The sequence below is a fragment of the Amblyomma mixtum genome, chromosome 1 (genome assembly GCF_055824585.1).
Source record: "Amblyomma mixtum isolate Tamu chromosome 1, ASM5582458v1, whole genome shotgun sequence".
Lineage (NCBI taxonomy): Eukaryota > Metazoa > Arthropoda > Arachnida > Ixodida > Ixodidae > Amblyomma > Amblyomma mixtum.
The window spans coordinates 102,002,734-102,023,690 of record NC_143012.1 but is presented as its reverse complement, the minus strand read 5'-3'; the positions used below and the strand labels follow the sequence as shown (position 1 = coordinate 102,023,690).

General features: G+C 49.4%; 1 protein-coding gene across 4 annotated transcripts in view; it reads right to left on the bottom strand.

The window, feature by feature from the left end:
- The window catches only part of LOC149367348 (transcriptional activator Myb-like), a 116,933-nt gene that overhangs the window by 70,385 nt on the left and 25,591 nt on the right, over positions 1-20,957 (bottom strand). For all 4 annotated transcript variants that reach the window (XM_089555175.1, XM_089555190.1, XM_089555195.1 and 1 more), the window contains exon 2: positions 762-1,110. In XM_089555175.1, coding sequence (XP_089411301.1) covers positions 762-1,110 — 349 coding nt within the window. The remainder of the gene's footprint in view (positions 1-761; positions 1,111-20,957) is intronic.

Sequence of the window (20,957 nt, the reverse complement as noted above, 5' to 3'; positions counted from 1 at the left end):
GTTACTGGCCTTTCCGGTAGATGGCCCCGCGAGAGCTGTGTTCTAGGATTTGTGTCCATTGTGTAATGGTGGCAATTCACACGGCGCTGTCTCCTAGCTCATCAAGTGCCACCAGGAGTGCCTCTCGGGCTGCATGGCAGAGTTTAGGCTCCTTCGTGCCAGGCAATAGCTTTGCCCACCATGGAACCATGAAGACATTGTTGACCCTTGCGCTGTCCCAGTGCAGCACATAGCACCAGGTGAGCTCAAAGCTTTGCCAAGGTTCATTCAGGTCGTGCCTAAGAATGGAGGTTCTTAGGCACGACCGGCCAATTTCAGGAGCCGCCGTTCATAGTATGTCACGTTACTATGCTGTAACTCATATCATTCCCAAGCTTCTATGTCACTAATTATCGCACCAGCAATGGGTCTCGATTGTGAGAAATCGCATTTAAGGACTCTTTGGAGCTGAATTAAAATATATTTTAAGCGTTGGTCGCATCCAACACTTGGCTGCGGGTGACTTTACTTACAGAGGAAGCCTATAAGAAGCTTTTTATAGCCTAAAAATCTGGCGTTTAAACCATTTAAAACGGCAGACACTGTTCCCAGTGGCACTGGTCAGCAATGACCGACTCAGGGCCATTCACATAGACGCGGCCATTCATGACAGCAAAGGTGAAGCTCCTGCGGACATTATGTGCATCCGGTGCCGTCGCCCAGAGGTCGCCAGACGGGGCGTGGCCTAGATCTACGCACGAGGGAGGAGGAGGACACTGTACCTCCTTGGACCAGGACCCCTTGACGAGGTCCGGGTTGAGCACCTTGTGCCAGCGCTGCTGGCACTGGACGTCGCTGCGGTCGGGGAAGCACTGGGCGATGGCCGCCCAGTCGTGGCTGCCCAGGGCCTGCACGCTGCGCTTGAGCCGCTCATCCTCCTCCTTGTCCCAGCGGCCCTTGTTGAGCGGCTTGGCCAGGGACTTGGACCCCCGGGCCGGTGCCGTGGTATTGGCGCCGCCGGTGGCCGGCGACGCGCGGCTGGCCTCGTCGTGGGACGAGGAGGAACTGTCGCTGCTGCTGCTGCTGCTCTCCTCGTCGTCCTCGTCGGAGGTGCACGGCTCACGCTTCACCCTGCAACACACACACACCCGGTGGTCTCTACAGACACTGGAGACGTGACGTCCAACCTCCGCCCGCGATGTTGGCCTACGAAGCATGGTGATTAGCCTTGCCTTTCTCTGTGCACCGGCCACCACACAGAGCAGAAGTGAGGCATCACGTCAGATCACTTTCGAGGTTCGGTATACTACACATAAATACCCCCGAAAGCAGAAGATTGGACTGCCGTCGCCGTAGCTCAGTTGGTAGAGCACCGGACACGAAATTCGGAGGTTGTGTGTTCGGATCCCACCGGTGGCATGTGGTTGTTTTTCTTCTGCTTTTATTGTGTTCCACTGATAAAAACTACAAAAACAAAAAAGGCACCCCTATTCTCCTTGGTTTCGGTGAATGTTGGCTTCCGTCATGTGCAACATACTAAGGTTCGTTATATTCAAGAGTAAACACTTATAACGGCCGCAGTTATAACGAACGCTCGCTTATTACGCATCATTGCATTTTGGGCAAGTTGGGATGGAAATTTTTGCACATACAAAAAACATGAGCCTGTGAGCGTCCCCTTTCTTGTCCATGTTTGTTGTGAGCGCAAAAATTTCCATCCATTTATTACGAACGATCGGCGGTGGTGCTACCGTCAAAATATGTCCACTAGAGCAATGCAATACATCTCGCATACAACGAACAACTCGGTTAAAGCGAAGCAGACGGTGTCACAAACTCCGCCTCGCATTCGAAAACCTCGCGCTTCCTCCAACGGCAAAGAACGAAGAGCGCCCCCCAATCCCGCCGCCAACTTTGGAAAGTACGTTTCGACTCGAGAAAGTACGCCAAACATGCATAAAGGAAAGCTGCATAGCTTTCCTTTGTAGCTGCATGGCTGTGCTCCGGTGGACTCCCTCATTACTCGAGAATGAAGGAGCGCAGACAGTAGAGAATAAACTGCTCACCAGATGCAGCCACTGAAATGTGCAAGCACCATCCTTCCGTTCTACAGCCGAGCGTGCCAACCACTATGCTACACCGACTTCCTGCCCACGCATATATGCAGTTCTCCTTGGCTAGCGTAAGGACGCTGGAGAGCGTTGTGGGAAAGGCTTTCACCTCATCGCTCTTTAGATCACCAAAGTGCCTCCTCGAAATTTTCTGCGACGACAGCAGTCTTTCTGAATCAAGTTTCAGAGAAACTCGCCCCAGCCATCGCCCGGTGTTGTGGTTGCGTTGAATTAATCATCAATCGAACCCCAAATTACCATGAAATGATTTTTAAGGCGAAAGCCTTTAATGCCTCATACTGTCGTGCCCAAGACGTGTTAGCAAATGTATCCATGTATCGAAAGACATTGAAACATGATACAAAGGGATTTCATGATTATATTGTTACGAAGACGAAGAAGAGGGCAGTGGCGCGGGACGGAGCGCTCGCGCTAGGCCCACAGCCATTAAATCATATTATCATCTGTCATCATGTCGTCCTTTTCCTAGGCATGCCACCTCGTAACATTTAGTGGAGGTGCGGAACAATATCATTGTACTTAATGACTAAATGACTAATTGGTAATTAGTAGTAGTTAAGAAGTGGCAAGTGGGACTGTGCACTGTGCCTGTACCTTAACTACCATTCATTAATCAGTGTACTAGTTAAGGTGACGTTAACTAAGACATGATGTTGGGCTAGTCGGTTCATGGTTAGAGCGACATATTTTCATTGCCTTTCCCATAACATCAAGAAGGTAGCAGAAAGGTATGAATTCGCGTTGTTTCTTCGGCACCCTGCAAACTGAAAAAAGTGTGCCCTCTAGTGACTGGAACAAGAAAGGAACCCGCCACTTGCAAGAACCATCGGAACAAGTTCACAAAATGTGTGTCCGAAGTTGTTTATGAAATACCTCTGTCATGCGGTCGTTCCTACATAGGCCAGACTGGCCGTTTTTTTAATGAGCGCGCTTTGGAACACAGGCGATCCCTCAGCAGCGGCACTGGCAGCAATCTGCCCTTGCATTGTAAAAGCTGCGACACCAAAAACTGTTCTCCTTACCTGAAAAAAACAAAGTTCCTTCCTAAGGCCAAAACAAAAACCAAAAGAAAAGTTATGAGTCGTAACCACACGTGGTCTTGTTGACACTGTCATTGCCGTACGCACGTTGCCTTTGCTTCTGCTTGTCTCCTTGTTTGCTGTGATAGCCTTTATAAGCACCTTGCTTTCACTAAATAAAGTCAGTTGGAAGTCTGCGCTTTATGTGTGTGTATTCGTGCCTTCCCAAGCAACCACAGATATCCGTCGGATGTACGAGCTAGATCCGAACGTCCTTTGCCGAGATCAGACGTCCATCGGACGTACGAACACAATCCGATTTCGGATATCCGTATTCGTACATCCGCCGGAGGTACGGACAGTGTCCACTTTTGTATATCCGCATGAGAGACGAGGTGTACGTCTGAAGGATGTAAGGCCGAGTATTTTCCCAGGCCATGAGTATGGACGTTTTTTATTTCACAGAAAATTCGAGTCTTTCGTGTATGTATACTGTTTTATTTGCATCGGTTGGAGGGTTTGACGCGAAGATGTTTGTAAATTGGTGCGATTCCACTCCTTCCTGCAGTGCAAGAGCCGCCAACGAGCTAAATTTATCTAAGAGGAGAAGCAGATGTTGCAGAATTTTGCAAGAACTCAATGACTAGTTTTATATCTATAAAACTTCTCCAAGTTAGTGGAGTTGTGCGACATGTCCACCGTTTTGCTAGCTAAACTTGCCATTGAAACCATTCGTAAGTATCAAAACTCCCGTGCATTCTGCTATCACCATTATCATAGATGTCAGTTCGCGGTCAGTCCAATCCAATCCATTAGTACGGCCCGGTAGCGCTGTTGTTGATTTGTCGTGTAGTGTTGTCGCGCAGAGCTTTATAGCTCTGTTATTATAATGTGTGGCTTTGTTCGGTCTGTGGACGAAAGTAGTATGTAACTTAAGCAATTCGAAAGATAGGAAAAACGCCTGAAGCTCTTCTGGAACACCGGAATCCTGTACTGCGTCGACCTTGGTTTAAAGAAGGCTTAGTGCACATGTGATTGCCTACGAAGGTATGTATCCAGTACACTTCTTGGAACTTGCTTCTAGGACAATGCAGCATGCTCATATAACATTCGTTCATAGGACAGTGGGAGCAGTAAGCGCGAGGAGATGGCTTCCACAAGTGTGTGCTGTTCTCACACTTTCGGGAGCCTACATCACACAGCTGCGGGAGCCCTCAACTCGCGCGGCTAATTCCCACTCCTCTTCAAAGTTGCGGGACAGAGTATTTTAGCAATTAAGGGCATTGCTAGGTTCACTGTGCCTATATATAGAGTGACAACGCGCGAAAGGCAGACCATAGGAAGCACGTGTAGTTCGCAGCGGTTCGCAACGCAAGCTTTGCGGCTCTCTGTGCACAGTCGTGTACAGTGCTGCGCAGGTTAGTGACCTAAGGCCCATGAGAATAAATAAAGAACACATACATTGTCAAATATGGTGTGGAAAAGTGACAGCTGTTATTGCTTTATACTTATTGAGGTGTTTGTTAAAGTGCATTGTCTGTTATACTTGCAGCATTAAACACTTCTATTAATTGGTTCCAATGTTTTTACTTGGGCTGCTGCATTGTGCCATTTGTTTCACATGACTGATGTTTGCCGCGCTCTTTTTTTTTTCAGAAATCCTGTGGGTGGGAAGATTACAGATGTGTGTCCCAAGCTTGCCACATTTGAAGAGACACATTTAAGAAATTTTCCGAATATAACCAATTGCTCTGCTGATGCATCATCAATCACAATAAAATATGCGTGCTATGCATCAAATTGTTTTTGGTTTTATTGCATCGCGTGGAGTGTAAAAAGCGCGCATGCACCATATATGCGAATATTCGAGAAAGATCCGCGAATGGACGTACTCAACTGGACGTCCGTCGGCGGGCGAACCGTATACCTTTGGCCACCTTTCGGACGGCCGACGGACGTCTACCGGCTGTTTGCGGATGTTCAGCGGACGTACAGAACATCCGAAAGAGACCTCTGTCGGCCGTCCGAAGGATATCTGTGGTTGCTTGGGTTCTTTTGTACCGTCGTCTTCGCGCAGTTCTGTATCGCTCTGACGTTAGCTATCACTAACCATACATTAACTAATATCACGAAATGTGCAAGTCATGCTTAACTATCATTAATCATCGGTAATAGATGTTTCTAGACGTTTCATAGACATTGTGTCGAGCATTCTAGAGTTTTCCATCACTTGACAGGTGAGTGACAGGACATGACGGATGGCATTAGAACAATGGTAAATTAACCAATTAGCCTAGTACATTAACCTTTCTAGTCAGAGCAGATAAATACATAAAACCGAGTCGGAAATTGGTAGAGTTGGGGAATCGAACCAGGGCCTCCGGAGTTCGAGACGAGCACCGTAACCACTCCGCCATGCCAGCTCGATGGTTTGGAATGAACAAAGGCGCGTCTAGCTAATACGGCGTCTTCGTTCACCCCCACTTCCTCCCTTCCCTTACGGCGAGGTTCAGATGTCCACCGAGATATGCGAGATACATTTCCTCTCCTCAAAAACCAATTGACCGTCGAGCACGGCGTAGAGCCGAACGGGCGATGGCGTTCTGTGGACTCCCTGGCAGCGTTGCAAGATGCTGTCGCGTTTCACTCTTAAAACCGCATGAGGCGATATTCCTTCGCGATGCGTCGCGCGATAGCGACGCCGTCGCCCACCGCTGCCGCCGGCGCAAACCGCACGAAGCGACGGGACTCAGCGTCGGAGAGGCGCGTTTTCACTGTTGCTCGATTGCTCCCACTTCAGCGTTCAGTCATTTTGCGTTCATTAACGCATAGAACAACGTTCCTAAGGCTCCATACGAGATGAAACACAATAAAAACATTGACAAAAATATATGTGGGCAATAATTTTATTTTTGTCTAATACGCAAAGTCACGTGACATTTAAACGCGCGGTTTTTTCCGTCTGCTGCTGGCCTCTCCAGCATCATTGACTGTCATGGAGCGCCGAAGTGTAAATTATACTTATAACCACGCAAGTATGCTCCAACAGGCAATGCTTCGTGCATTAATTACAGTTATGAAGCAATAATTACAGTACAAAAGCCAGAATATATGACTCTCCGCAACTGCATATGCACCAGTCGCCTTTTCGGTGCCGTAACGCACTTGTCCCGCGTCCACGCGCTGTTCTCCGTCATGTCTAGCTAGCCTAGCTTCAGGATGCAATCAAGTTCAATGCCGTGACCGCGGGCGATAAAAGCACGCTACTCGCTGAATCATTCCCAAGCGCTCGCATACATTCACATTTCACGAATTGCCGCCACCCGAAAGACTCCATATTTTCACAATCCGCGGAGCGTCATGAAGAAAAACACGCTGACAACGTTCCAGTTATGAATGTCAATAAATATAGACATGTAATCACGCAGGATCAACAAACGTCAGCGCACGGAGTTCACGTGAAAGAAGCGACAATGACAAAGGAAGGTTTGTGACTCACTGGTGGACCCGAGGAACGCTGCGATGCGGCGTCAGCTAGGCGACATTCCTGCGCTTAGTGCGTGTAGGACATGTCCCACAGCACCCTTTCCTCTTCAACCTCATTAATGAGCCTTTCATTAATTTTTGTATATCTGCCATAGTGGGGGGTACGTCGGCTGCTGCTCCGCTGAAAAAAAAAATTGGCTGTGGCTTAGCTAAGGTTAAGCCTGGACATCTCGAAGCGAAAAGCTGCGGTGATCCGCGATAAACACGCGCTTACGGCAAACGTCAAACGATGACGCATAGCGCGCGGCGGCAGCGTGCGCCTGTTCTATGGGCAAGCGCTCTCCTTTCATCTTGTAATAAGGACACAGGACGCAAGGACACAGGACGAGAACGGAGAGAAGACACACACGGCGCTTGAGTGTAGTAACACTCACGACAGAAACGAGTGTAGTAAAACGGCAGTTTTGCTTTATTTCGTTCCTTTGCTTTTTTGTTTTTGTTGAGCTGGTATCATATGTTGTTACACACTGTTCTTGCCCCCGCCTTATGTAATGCCCACGGGCCCTTAAAGCTTCAATAAATGAAATGAAAAGCAGCAACACTGCGCTTAAGGCTTTCGCCTCACCGCACTTTGGGTCAGCAAAGTGCCTCCCTGAATTTTTTGTTCAACGCAGCCCCCGATCATTTCCGACACGTGGTGCCGACTACTCCGACGGCTTTTCGACCGAACGAGCTGCACACGCTGTGGCGTAATAAAAATATGGTCAATTTAGGCGACGGCAGCGGAGGCGTCGTGTGCTGTTCTATGCTGCGCGACGTCAGTGCACGTTAAAAAAAAAAAAAAAGAACCGCAGATGGTCGAAATCAATCCGGAACAACCAAGCCTATATCGCCTACTTTGGGAATACCAAACCCGACACATGAGCCGCCATCCAGCTCGACGACCGCGCACTGCAGGCCACGAGGGCCCGGGTGGCCGCCAATGGAAGCTCGGGTCACGCTCCCTCATCTAAAATGTCCGACCGAGACTGCGCCATTTCCTCTCCTAAAAGGCGAAGGGGTCATGGCCGAGCGCGCAGCGACTGCGTTCCCACGCACTGCGACCCGAGCGCCACGCTTGGCCGCCACTGGCGCCAGGTGCCAGAGCGGACGGTGCACACCCCTGAAGGCCCCCCTCCTCGCTCGGCGGGAACGATAAAGACAACAGAACACGAGCCAAAGGGGAAAACAAAAAAAAAATAATAATCGCTTCCATCAGAGGGAATGAGTTCTTGGAATTTTTTTATGCTTCTTTCTGCGACAGGCACGTAGGGATATCGCACTTCTTTGCTTACTGCAGAATATACAGTCTCCACGCGTCCACAATGCGCACTTCACGTCGCCTACATAATAATCTTAGCTTCCAACGTCTACAGGGCCGAACACTCGCATTTTATTCTTCTGCTTTGCTAAGTGCTACCAAATGTTGGAATGGTCTCCCGGATTGAATTGCCACCATACGTGACCCATTAATGTTCAAAAACGAATTGACCACCTTCATGCATCCATGATGTAGTACATAAATTGTGTTCGTATGTGTAGTCGAATCCATGCAGTGCCGCTATTCGTTTGCTTTTTTTCTTCTGTGTCAATATAATACGTTTTTCTTTCAAGTACGGTGTAATAATTGTTTGCAGTCTAATGTATTTAATATTGTTTACTTTTATGCTTTTCCACTTTGTACCATCTTCTGTCTGCTAAATATTGTAACCCCCCCCCCCCCCCTCACACAATGTTCCAAGTGTGGAACCTGCGAGGTATTTGTATAAATAAATAAATTGTATAAATGTCCGATGGCAAGCTATTCCACTCCCTGATAGTACAGTCGAGCCCACTTACAACGGCCGCAGTTAAACGAACGCTACCTTATTACGAAGGAGGATGGCGCTACCTCAAAAATATGCACTGGGGCAACCGCACCGCATCTCAGATATACAACGAACAGCTGTGGCCTGACTGTTCGGTTATAGCGAACGAGGAGGGCCCCTCAACTCGCCCCCGCAGTCGATAAACTCTCGCAGGCATGGGCAACGCCCAGCACACAGTGCGGCGACCCAAAGAAGCAACAGAAAAGGGCGGCATTGAACCTGTCGGTAACCGCTGGCCAAGGAAACGCAGAGGGCCCCACCAGCTAAATTTGTCCATGCTGCTCGGCAAATTGTCTAAAATATGATGAAAGAACTGTAGCGCTCCAGACAAGGATACAACGAAGATGACAACACATGCGCTAACTTTGAACTGAATCTTTATTCAATGCACGAACAGCTTCTAAACACTGCGAGAGCATCAAAATATCGTCCCACAGGCCTACCACACCGCAAGTCACTTTTCACATTTTGTTCGAGCCATCAAGAAAAATCATCTCCTTCTTTGATAGAGATACAGATGGGATGCTTACACACCTATCTTCTAAGTTTTTTATTCGTCTTGCTTCAATAATCTCCCGTGTTAGCTGTTTCCTGCTTTTGTTAATCACCTGGCATGTGTTGTCGTCTTCGTTGTGTCCTTGTCTCGAGCGCTACAGTTTTTTCATCACGAGCAACCAACTCGCCCAAACCTCCACAAGAACGAGAAGCGTGGTGGGTGCTAGCCAAAGCTACTGCGCTTGGTCAGCGATCAATAAATTGCACCAATGTTAGAGCTTCGGATACATGGTGCTGTGCCACGCTGGTCCCGTCATCGCCCATCCAATCGGTTCTCTACACATGTGCAATGCTACCCCGTGCGAGAAGTGCGCCATTCCTTGGTCGCTGAATGGGCCCAGGATGACACAGTCCCACATGGTGAGACGAACGTGGTGCACAACTGGTCAGAGCTGATGGCTGGAATGACTTCATCGGCGGGGATGGCAACGCCCTTACAAAAAAAGTTTTAGACAGTCTATAGACTGTTTATAGACGAATGCTAGAGAACAGTCTATAGGCAATACAAATGCCATAGACAGTCTATAGACAATCTATAGATTTATGGTCATACACTTTCCGTAGACTTTTATCAACAGACAGTCTAAAGACTATGAATAGACAAAAAGCAATATCTATAGGAAGTCAATAGTCAATAAGAAGTCTATAGACCATTTTATAAGGGCGCAGAGCCATCCCAGCCACTGGAATCGTTAGAATGCGATCACGAGCAGGCTGACCTAGCAGTAGCGGCTGTGTACAGCTCAACGGCGGCTACTAATGTCGCGTCTCCAAAGCCAGACCGTTGGCTCTGCGAGGAATACGCGCGACTGTTGAACAGCCCAGAAAGCACCGTCTCAGGTGACTAAGCAGGCGTTGTGACGGAGTAGCAGGCGTGCATGACACAACGTTTAAATAAATCACACGCCAGCTTTGCCTGAGTGTGTGTCTTTGGCCGTAAGTCCACTAACTACGAACTTCGGATACAACGAACGCAGTCCACGCGACCGTCAGGTTCGCTTTAAGTGGGCTCAACTGCACGAGGGATGAGTGAGTCGGCACAAGGCGATGAATGGCACTGTACGCGTTCTAACTTTGAAAGAATGACCGTGTCGTGGAAATATGACAACAGGTGACTGAAACCGCCACGAAGGGACCGGCCCCGCCGCGGAGTCTCAGTGGTTACGGCGCTCGGCTGCTGACCCGAAAGACGCGGGTTCGATCCCGGCCACGGCGGCTGAATTTCGATGAAGGTGAAATTCTAGAGGCCCGTGTACTGTGCGATGTCAGTGCAGGTGGTCGAAATTTCCGGAGCCCTTCACTACGGCGTCCCTCATAGCCTGAGATGCTTTGGGACGTTAAACCCCAATAAACCAAACGAAGGGACCGATGGTGATGAAGTTTGTGGAAAAGCGTTAAACGAGCAAGTTTACGTCGATGTGATAAGCATTCCAGTTCGGCACGTTTCTTTAATGCTAAGACGCTCGTGAAAGGCGAGTAGTCGGAAAATATGAAACGAACAGCACGGCTCTGCAAGGATCCAATGTCAGTGATAACGCAAGCTTGATCAGCCTCCCAAACAGCCGCGGCGTATGAAGGGCAAGTCTTTCGACGTGGATAGAGGCGTGTTTGAGGTCAGGCTTGAGGAGGCCAAGTGAGGTCAATATGGTGACGGGGCGTTATGTCAAAGCGAAGGTGCAGCCCGAGGTACAGTCTTTGTCAAAAGTTACCAGGCTGCACGGTTTGCTTCTCAGTCGTATAGTAAAGCTATTATTATGCCAGCCCTCAAGCTCTAAATCTCTGTATGGTAAGGAGAACCCCTACCCTGACCTTCGAAGAAGTTTTTGATCTTTAGAGAAGACATGAGGGGTCCAATATACGAATGAGAAGCAAACCATGCAGCCTGGTTACTTTTGACAAAGACTGTACCTATAGATAGCTGTTAAGTGTTGTTGATAACGTAAGTGGTTGGAAAACGTGCTGGCCTAGGAGTGGAAGAGATATGCTTTGTTTTAGAAACGCTTAGGGTCATTAACCATGAGGTCAGGCTGTAAGGATCAGCGTCACTTGTAATGTCACGGTAAATTGCGCAATCGTCAGCATTCCATGAACCGGAGAAGAAGACGGTGTGGATCACGTACTACATGGGGCGTCTTTTGCGTATCGCCTCTCCTTTCCGAAGAGACACCGACGCGCGAAAAAAACAGCCGGCTGCTGCTGCAAGCCCACCTGGGGTTATCCGGGTCGCCCCTCGGAGACGAGCGGCGCGTGGCCCGCACGCGACGGAGTCTCTCGTCCCGACGAGGAGGCGCTCAAGAAAAGGCCGGAAGCGGCGACAGGAAGCGGCCACAATGGCTTCGGCGCCGGAAGCGAGGGAGCCTCAACGCGGGCAGTCCTTTGTTCGCGCAGACTTTGACAAAAATATTCCCAGTCGGAGCAAAATGACGACACATGGAGGCGGCCCCTTCGTGAACCGCTGGCGCATATGGGATCTTGCACCCGAGAGGCAGGTATAGTGCCACGCAACCTCAGGCACGGATTCCTCAAAAGTTGCACGACGGCAGATGGGGACAGAACAAAACGAGAAGTAACCGCAGGGGAGATACTATAAAATCAGGAATACAATTTATATTCACATGTGCTTCCCAAATGAAAAAAACTGTAGCGCTCGAGACAAGCACACAACGAAAAAGACAACACATGCGCTAACTTCCAACTGAATCTTTATTCAATGCACAAACAGTTTTTAAATACTGCGAGAGCATGAAAATATCGTCCCACGCGCCTATCACACCGCAAGTCACTTTTCACATCGTGTGGTTTATGGGGGTTTAACGTCCCAAAGCGACTCAGGCTATGAGTCGCGATAACTAGAGAAGTTATCGAAGCCTCTGAGATCTTGAAGCTGGGTCAGAGGTGTGTAAGCACCCCTTCTGTCGCTATCTTGCAGAAAGAACATGAATTTTTGCACACGTGTTAGCCCTGTGTTATCAGATACGTGCCTGGTCGGAGGGATATCTGTCACGGTTCTGTGTATTTTTCTATTGTTCAGTGTCGCTGGCGCCTTTATAAGCATGGCTTACTGAATAAACATTCTGTTGTTAGTCAGCGCTGTGTATCGTCCTTTCTTGTCCTCTGGCCTTGTGCCGTTGCGCTGTTTCACAAGAAATCAGGCTATGAGAGACGCCGTAGTGGAGGGCCCCAGAAATTTCGACCACCTGTGGTTCCTTAACGTGCACTGACATCGCACAGCACACGGGCCTCTAGAATTTCGCCTCCATCGAAATTCAGCCGCCGCGGCCGGGATCGAACCCGTGTCTTTCGAGTCAGCAGCCGAGCGCCGTAACCACTGAGCCACCGCGGTGAGGACTTTTCACAATGTGAAAAGTCCCCCCCCCCCCCCCATAAATAAAAATCCCCATGAATAAAGGGGCATCTAGCGAATGCATGGGTTTCATAAATAAAGGAATAAAAAATCAAGATGAGAAAACAAACAAAAATAAAAAATAAGAAAGAAAAAACAACAAAACATGAAAATTAAAAAAAAAACATTGGGCCAGGAAGCGCTTTTTCCTTGCAGCACTTCAGAGAGCCAAAGTGCCCCCCGAATTTTTTTCTTTTCTGGAGGAAGCAATTTTTGGGGGGCACCGATCGCCGTCACTCAGCCTGACTACGCCCACTGCAGCAACGTTGCACTGCTGGGCAAAGGCCCCTTTCACCAAGTAACCCTGTCCTTCGCCAGTTGCGGCCACCGTATCCCCTCAAACTTCTTAATCTCATCTGCTCGCCTAACTTCCTGCCGCCCCCTGCCACGCTTGCCTTCTCTTGGAATCCTGTCCGTAGTTATCTTGCCTCCGCATTATATGGCCTGCTCAAGCCCATTTCTTCCTCTTGATTGCGACAAGGAAGTCATAAAAGAGGCTCTGAAAGAGGCTCTAATAAAGTTCCGTATGCCTGGGATGTTAAAGCACGCCGCTTCACGAATATCGGCCAGCAAGAATTTTTTTTTTTTTAATTCGCTTTGTAGAAGTTATCTGTAGTCAGAATTTGAATTTCAACGTCTTCGCGCATTTCCCTCCTTCTGCTTTGCCTAAGTGATTGATCATGCTTCGCATTTCATCTCCTGAGTGGCTTAGCAAGGCAATGCCATCAGCGAATTGCAGATTACTAGAAGGTATTCTCCACTAACTCATCCCAAAACTGTTCCTAACCCAGGCCTTTGAATATCTCTTGTAAACAGGAGGTGAACAGCATGGGCGACGATATTGCGTCTTCCTGCCTGACAAACTGTCCCACCGAGCTGGGTCGTGCAGCCCACCCGCCCTATACTCCGGCAAGGACAGGTTGTTTTCTTACAGAGAAATCCTGCAGCACTACAGGCTTGCAAGACTCAGATTCCCCCCCCCCCCCCCCCCCCCCCCCCCAGCAGATAAAACGCTCTCCAAGCAACAGGCCAAAGCCTGGCGTAAACTTCAAACTAACACCCATCCAAATCCCCAATTGTGTAGCTTCTACTCGGAAGGACTCTACTCAGACAAATGCAAAAATTGTGATGCGAATGCCGATCTCAATCATATGATCTGGAACTGCCCGCAGTCCCTACCCGCGAGTCAGTTCATTACCGACTCTGCTCATTGGGAGACTCTATTGCTCAGCCCCGACACGGGGGCACAGATCAAGCTCCTCCAGCTGGCTGAAGACGCCGCCGCTGCCCAAGGGATAGCGGCCGCCGTTTAAGCGGGGGGCGACTTCGGGTCGCTCCTCTATATCCGCTGGTAATAAAGTTTCACCACCATACTGCCTGACAAACTTCCTTTATAGCTGACTTATGGGGGACTATAGTTGTTGTGGAGGCCGGTTATAGATATGTAACAGTAACTTAGTTTGGGCTAGTTGGCAGCAGTTCTTCGAAAACACAGCGCAAAAAGGACACGGACGACACAGAACTGGAACGTCCTGTCCAGTTCTGTGTCGTCCGTGTCGTTTTTGCGCTGTGTTTTCGAAGAACAGTTATCGATATCTTCCAGCATTCTCACATAAGGCTCTTCTACACCCCGATTCCGCAATGCTTGCATGACTGCTGAGGTTTCCACCGAGTCAAATGGTTTTTTCGTGATCTATGAAGGCTAAATACAGGGGTTAGTCTGCGCATTTAGATAGCGGTCGCTGACGCCGAAACACATCTCCGAGCCGGCGCCTCGATCACGTCAGGTAGTCCCGAAATTGCGGAAGAAGCCGCCATCCCGCTCGCAATACGGGCCGGCGATACCCCGTGACTACAAGGTTGCAGTGATGAACTTTACCACGGGGAGGGTCTCACCCCTGACGAACGGAATCCCGCAACGGACGACCGCAACATTCACATAGTCTGGACACGCATCCCTGGCTGGAAATAAAGCACCCCACGAACTGGCTCCAGGTCTCGCTTTCCGAGCCAGTGGGCACAGCGAGAGTTTCAGATCGTCTCGTGTGTTACAGAGAGGTCACACAACATCACAGACTACTGCGGGGCATGGGAATGTGTGCGTTTGGGGCTGCCTGAGAGTGGTTGCTTGCTCTTGCGTGCGCGTGGGGCTGGGAGGGGGATATTCCATTCTGCTCCTTCGATAGAAAGTCGTGATTCATCCCGATATATACTCTGCAGAATGCAATAGCTGCGGAGAGTATGCTAACCTCGACCACATCATGTGGGCCTGCAGCAAGAACCCTTTAAGCGGAATAACCACAGAGGAGCAGTGGGAGACCGCGCTGCGCAGCTCGGACCTGTGACAGCAAAAGTTGCTCACAGAGAGAGCTGACCAGGTCGCCGAGATCCAGATGATCAAGGCCGCCAAGCGACAGTATAGTCCGCCTGCGCCAGAAGGGAGCCTTCCTCTTCAAAGACTCTATGAATAAAGTTTATTCTCTCTCTCTACATTCCTAGATTCCCTCATAGCCCTCCTGGCGCAGTGGATATGCCTCTAAGCAATGCGCAACTGGCCTGTGATGACAGCTGCTCCCAGCGATGGGCCTTGCGCGGTCCAGGTGGGCAGGTTGTGATGACGTCACAATGTCACGTGACCCAGGTGACCCATGCATGCATGCACGTTTTTTGCGCAGTTTTCAGTATGAATTCCTACCAACTAGCCCAGTTTACCGTTCTTATTAACGAATGTAACACTGCATCTCCCAAACAAAGAAGCGTTCTCTCCGAAAACAATTCGGTAATGGAATCGCTTGCCGGCCACTGTTGTACGGCTTCCTTCCAGCGACGCGTTTTATTCTTCCTTAAAAATGATAAAACCTGTTCGACATTGCACCCTATGATCAATGAAACTGCGTTGAGATCGATGCTGTTCCCTTTAGATAACTGGAACGGCAATGTTATTGACCGGATCTGGCTTCGGCACCAAAACTGAAGACGCAGAATAAAAAATCTCAATTTGAACATTCCGATCCGACGCATGTGCTGCGAGGGGGGGGGGGGGGGAGTGCTCTAGTTCTATCTGGAGCTGTTAAACGCGCGCTGACATCGCAAAGCATACGGGCCCGTTTTGCCCTTTGCATCAATCAAAACGCAGCCGGGATCGAACCCGCGACCTCGGGATCAGCGGCACAAAAACAAAACATGGTCGGCTGCACGTCTTAAAGGTGCACCGAGGAATCTGAACTAATCTTTTCACCGCGGGAACACGATCTACACGTTCCGAGCATACTTACAAACTTGGAATTACTGTCCTGTGCGCCCGACTTCCCTAATTTAAATCGGATTGAACGTCCCGGCTCCCGCCTTTTTTTTTTTTTAACTCTCCTCTGACGGTAGGAGGAGTCAACCAACCATTCAGCCAGTCCCGGGGCGGCTTGCCGCTCTGCCATCGGCGGACTGATACGTAGCAATCGGCGAAAGCAAAAAGGGTCCACGCGTATGTTTACTTCCGTGGGCCTAATTTGCAGCTATGTTATCTCTGACTGGATCTATTTATTCATGGAAACCTAAAAAAACAAAATAAAAGCGAAAGCAAAGCCGCCACACGACTGGCTGAAAGCCACTCCACGCGTCAGTTGACCTCCTACCGTCAGCGCTGAGTCCGGCGGGAGCCGGGACGCTTAATCCGCCTTAAATTAGAGAAATCGGCTACACAGTACAATAACTGGAAGTTTCTAAGCGTGTTCGGAACGTGTAGACCGAGTTCCCGAAGTAAACAGAGTTCAGAATTCTGTTTAGTGCACCTTTAAGTTGATTTTATGTTAACACTGTCTCGAGAAGACTCCAAGTTTAAGAGCACTTGCTGCTGGGTTAGTTGGTGTTGGTTCATATTTGAATAGGTTTTAGGCTCAAAAAACAGACAAGACACATAGGTAGGTGACAGGACGAAGCGCCAACTTCCAACTGATCTTATTGCATGCATGAAACGTACTTTTATAGCTTGTCGTCACATGCGCAGGTGGGTCACCTAAAGCTCAGGAACGCCATGATAAGGCGCGCTCCAGGAATTTCTTTTCACAGTTATACAGTACAAGTGATGTGTCGCTTACGCATAAGTTGCCTTTCTTTTTGAAAGGCACATAGGCACATAGGTAGCTACCTATATGCCTTGTCTCTTTTTCGCGCCTAAAAACTATTTATCTCCCCAAGTTGTGTCAAGGTGTCCGAAGCTGTGTGACAAAACCCGTAAGCTCCATTGCTGGCCAACAGGGACGACAGTCGGGGCAGCCAGGGAAAGGGCATCGCCTCCTCGTCCACGATACAGCCAGCCTCTTGGCCGAATAGCGCCGGAACAGCTCCAGGCACCGCTCTCCGGTGTTTATAGGACGAGGCATGAAGCAACGCGCACTATAGAAGGCTCCGAACCCTCCCCCCAATGCGTCCCACGCTGCGACGACAAAAGGGTTCCATTGTATTCGCACCCCACTCGGGACCCGACCCCCCAGAGGCGTTTCCCACGAGGCAGAGCTGCCGGCTGCAGGTTACGCGGCTGCGACTCGTTTCGCGGGATGGCGGGCACTCTCCAGGACCGCCGAATCACGAATATTGCTCCCAAATATCGGAATGCTTTCCTAAGGAAGGCAACCTCATCTTGTTGCAGCGAGGTGGCTCCACGGCTTCACATTTGAGTATGAGGTGTTCGTTTGTTTCTACAGATCTACCACACACGGCGCATGTGTCATCATCTTTGCTAACTTTTTTTTTTTGTAGCTGCGCGTTCTAAGACACCCTGACCTAGCTTCAAAGAGTAGGGCACGGCCTCTTGAGTTATCACAGAACAATTCCTTCCTGATCTACCTTTTCCAGTATCGATATAGTTCTACTCTATGCTTCTTTTCCATTGAATTAATCCAATGTTTACCTTCCGCGTTTTTAACCTGTCGTTTAATGCTCTTTCTTTCTCCGTCCCGCATACTTACTGGTTAGTTTCCTAGTTCTTTTCCGCCACTGTGAGTCAACGCTCTTTCTGTATAAGTATTTAAATACCTTAGCTGCCCACCTGTTATCGTCCAATTTCCTCAGGCGTTCTTCATATAGTATTTTACTCTTAGCTTCCCGTGCTTCGAACGATGCCCAGCCCATATCCCCTTGTACTACCTCGTTTGTGGTTTTACCGTGCGCACCTAGTGCTAATCTTCCAACAGCTCTCTGATTTACGTCTGATTTCGACTGAACTTCTGCCCTTGAGCACAGAACCGCATTCCCGAAAGTGAGCCCCGGCACCATTATTCCTTTCCAAATACCTCTCAGTACTTCATATTTGTTGTACCCCCCCCCCCCCCCTCCCCAATTCCCTATGTTTCATTACACCGGCGTCTCTTCGCCCTTTCGCCCTAAGAGACTGTTCATGGTTTTCCGTGCATATCTGCCCTTCGTTTAGCCATACCCCGCGATATTTGTATACGGCTGCCCTAGGTATTTCGTGGCCTTGTATTGCAAGCACCCGATCAGTTGATCGCACCTTGATAGAAACAGCGCCACTATAGTCGGACACAACTTAAGACTGCAGTGAATCTCCGCCCACATTAAGTCTCCGCGCACAGAATTCCTCCACGACGAAAAAGTAGTCCGCTGCTTAAACGTTTGTTGTTACCTAAACAAGAAACTCACCACAAGAAAAAAAATTATGAACTCTAGAATTTTGATACGTCGATTGTCTGATATAGTCCAACATTAAAAAACTGGTTTTGTTTACAGTTGCGATTGGCCAGCGGAGTGATACAGGACGCCGCGGACCGCGGCCCAGTGTTAGCAACTGCTGTTTGTTTAAGTTGTACCCTACTATAGCTGTTTTTCGAGGCGATCTAAAATTTTACTGCGGAAGCAGGAGTGAACGATTTCGCGGAGCCCCGGAGAGCCCCAACTGCGCATGCGCGAGTGACGTCAGAGCAGCGCGGAGCCGACTCCTCCGCTGCGCGGGTGACTCGTCGCCGCTGCGATTGCCGCGCCGTTGCTTCCGCAATTCTACTCGGGATGGCCACTGGTCAAACCACAGCCAATTTTTTTCCACTGATACTTTGTTCGTAAAGTCAATAATTAAAAAGTTAGGTAATTAAGCTTAACTAAATAATTAGCTTTAAAGAACAAAAGAATTACTGAAGACTAGGCCACGCGACTCTGAACAACCCTCACTTGGTTTCACTGGACTAGCACACTTCGTCTTCTTTAAAAGGTTACATTTACCTCAGCGTCGTCTGCCTCTGAATCTTTTCCCACAGCGCATTGAATCTGTCCCCGCTTTCTTTGATTCGTTTTACCTAGCCAGCTTATATGGCTGCAGTATTTCCTCTCCACCCCCCCACACCCCTTCCAATATTTGCATCGCAGACTTCAGCCAGCCAGTGATCAGGACTGCTTTATTTTAGCTTTTTCTTTTGTCGATAAGATTCCCATTTTTCGCCTATTTCCTCTTCAGATAACTGCGCCTTTTTTGCTTCTCTGTGTTCCCTTGACGCCACCCGTCGTTGTTCGATGGCCTCCTTAATTTCCATATTCCACCAGCTTCGTGGCTTCCTCTTTCCTCTCCAGCGGTTTACTCCTTTCACTTCTTTGTTTTGTAGTAATGAGTATAGTTCTGATTATAATCCCCCTTTTTCATGGCGCGTTCCTCCGTCTATCACCGCCTCTATGTCGGCTGCTATTAGCGTTCTCCGTTCGTCGTTTAATTTTCCGTTCTCGACTTCTTCGCACTCCTGTTTTGATCAGGGCTCCCAACTGCAGACTAATACGCTTATGATCACTTCCCAGGGAGTACTTCCCCTTCGTCTATTTCCATTATTGCGAGCTTGCTATAGATGCCTTGCGACATTAATCAGTAGTCAGTGGTCGTCTGCCTGTTAAGGAATTGCCATGTGATTTCACCCGCACATTTAGCTTCTCTATTGACAATAACTAGGTTGTGCCTTTCACGGTAGTCGAGCTTTAACTTTCCGTTACAATCTGTGCATCCATCCAGATCCTCGATGTGGCCATTCATGTCACCCAGCAGAATAGCATCGGCACCGTCTCCAAACTGCTTTATATCTTAACTAGACCTTGTTTTTTTTTGCCTGCATCTGTCCCCAAATAAACTACCCCTAGCCACGTCCTTGTGGCGGCAATTGTACCTGATAGCTAGACACGTTCTTCGCAAGTTGATTTTATTCCTCCTTTAGAGGGTTCAGCTTAAGTTGAGGACAACGCAGCGGGCTATGGAAAGAAAAATGATAGGTGTAACGTTAAGAGATCGGAAGCGGGCGGTAAGACATGATGTTGGGCTGGTCGGTTCATGGTTAGAGCGGGCGGTGTGGGTGAGGGAACAAACGCGGGTTAATGACATCCTAGTTGAAATCAAGAGGAAGAAGTGGGCTTGGGCAGGGCATGTAATGCGAAGGCAAGATAACCGCTGGTCCTCAAGGGTAACGGAGTGGATTCCAAGAGAAGGCAAGCGTAGCAGGGGGCGGCAGGAAGTTAGGTGGGCGGATGAGATTAAGAAGTTTACGGGGATACGGTGGCCGAAAATGGCAAAGGACAGGGTTAATTGGAGAGACATGCCTTTGCCCTGCAGTGGGCGTAGTCAAGCTGATGATGATGAGCAGGAGAAGCGTACTAGATGGCCGGCGACCTCACTGACCCGTATACTTGAACCTTCGCACCCACCGCTGGTCTTATGCGCAGTTGCCGTCCTACGCACCCTCCGTCAGAAGGGAATGTGTTTGCAGCCGGCGCCAGGTAGCTTCGAGCGCATTCATAGGGGATTTGTGGAGAGGGGTATATGCACGCCTCTCAATGTCACGAAATTAACTCGTGAAATTCGGCTCACTGCCCGGTCGGCGAGATCAGCGAGGGGGAGACACGCACTGCTCCTAAACGCAAGAAGCGTCGCGAGGCATTGGACAACAGACGACGGCGAAAGGCAACAGGTGGCAGCTACGACCTTCACCCTGCCCCGTCCGCTAAGAAGAAAAGAGTCCCCCCCCCCCCCTCGCAAGCGTCACCGTTCCCTTGCCGGCGCACCTCCGTTTCGAGGGCACCAGAATAGGGGGCCCCAAAGATTGGGGGCCCCAAAAAAAATAGCGCGCCCCAACGATACGGACGCTTACACCGCTGCAGACGGAATCGATGGGTTGTATGGTAATTCTAGACATAAGAATGGGGGTCATGACTCTCCCAGTTTGGGCCCTGCGCAGGTTCCGGCCTGTTGCCTGGTAAGGTCCGGTTGAGGTGCAGGGTAAAGTTTCCGCGCCTCACGGAGCTGATTGGTTATTTCTCGGTAAGTGAAAGTTTCGTTGATGTGAGACTCCGAGACACTGCCCGATCCCTCCCGGTTTGCTAGAGCTCGGGAATATCGGTTCGCCTTTTCGTTTCCCGCATTTCCCTCGTGTGCAGGGACCCAAACAATTTCTAAGCGGCTTATTCTTTGGCTGTGTTTGATTAGACCTGCGGCTGCAGAGCA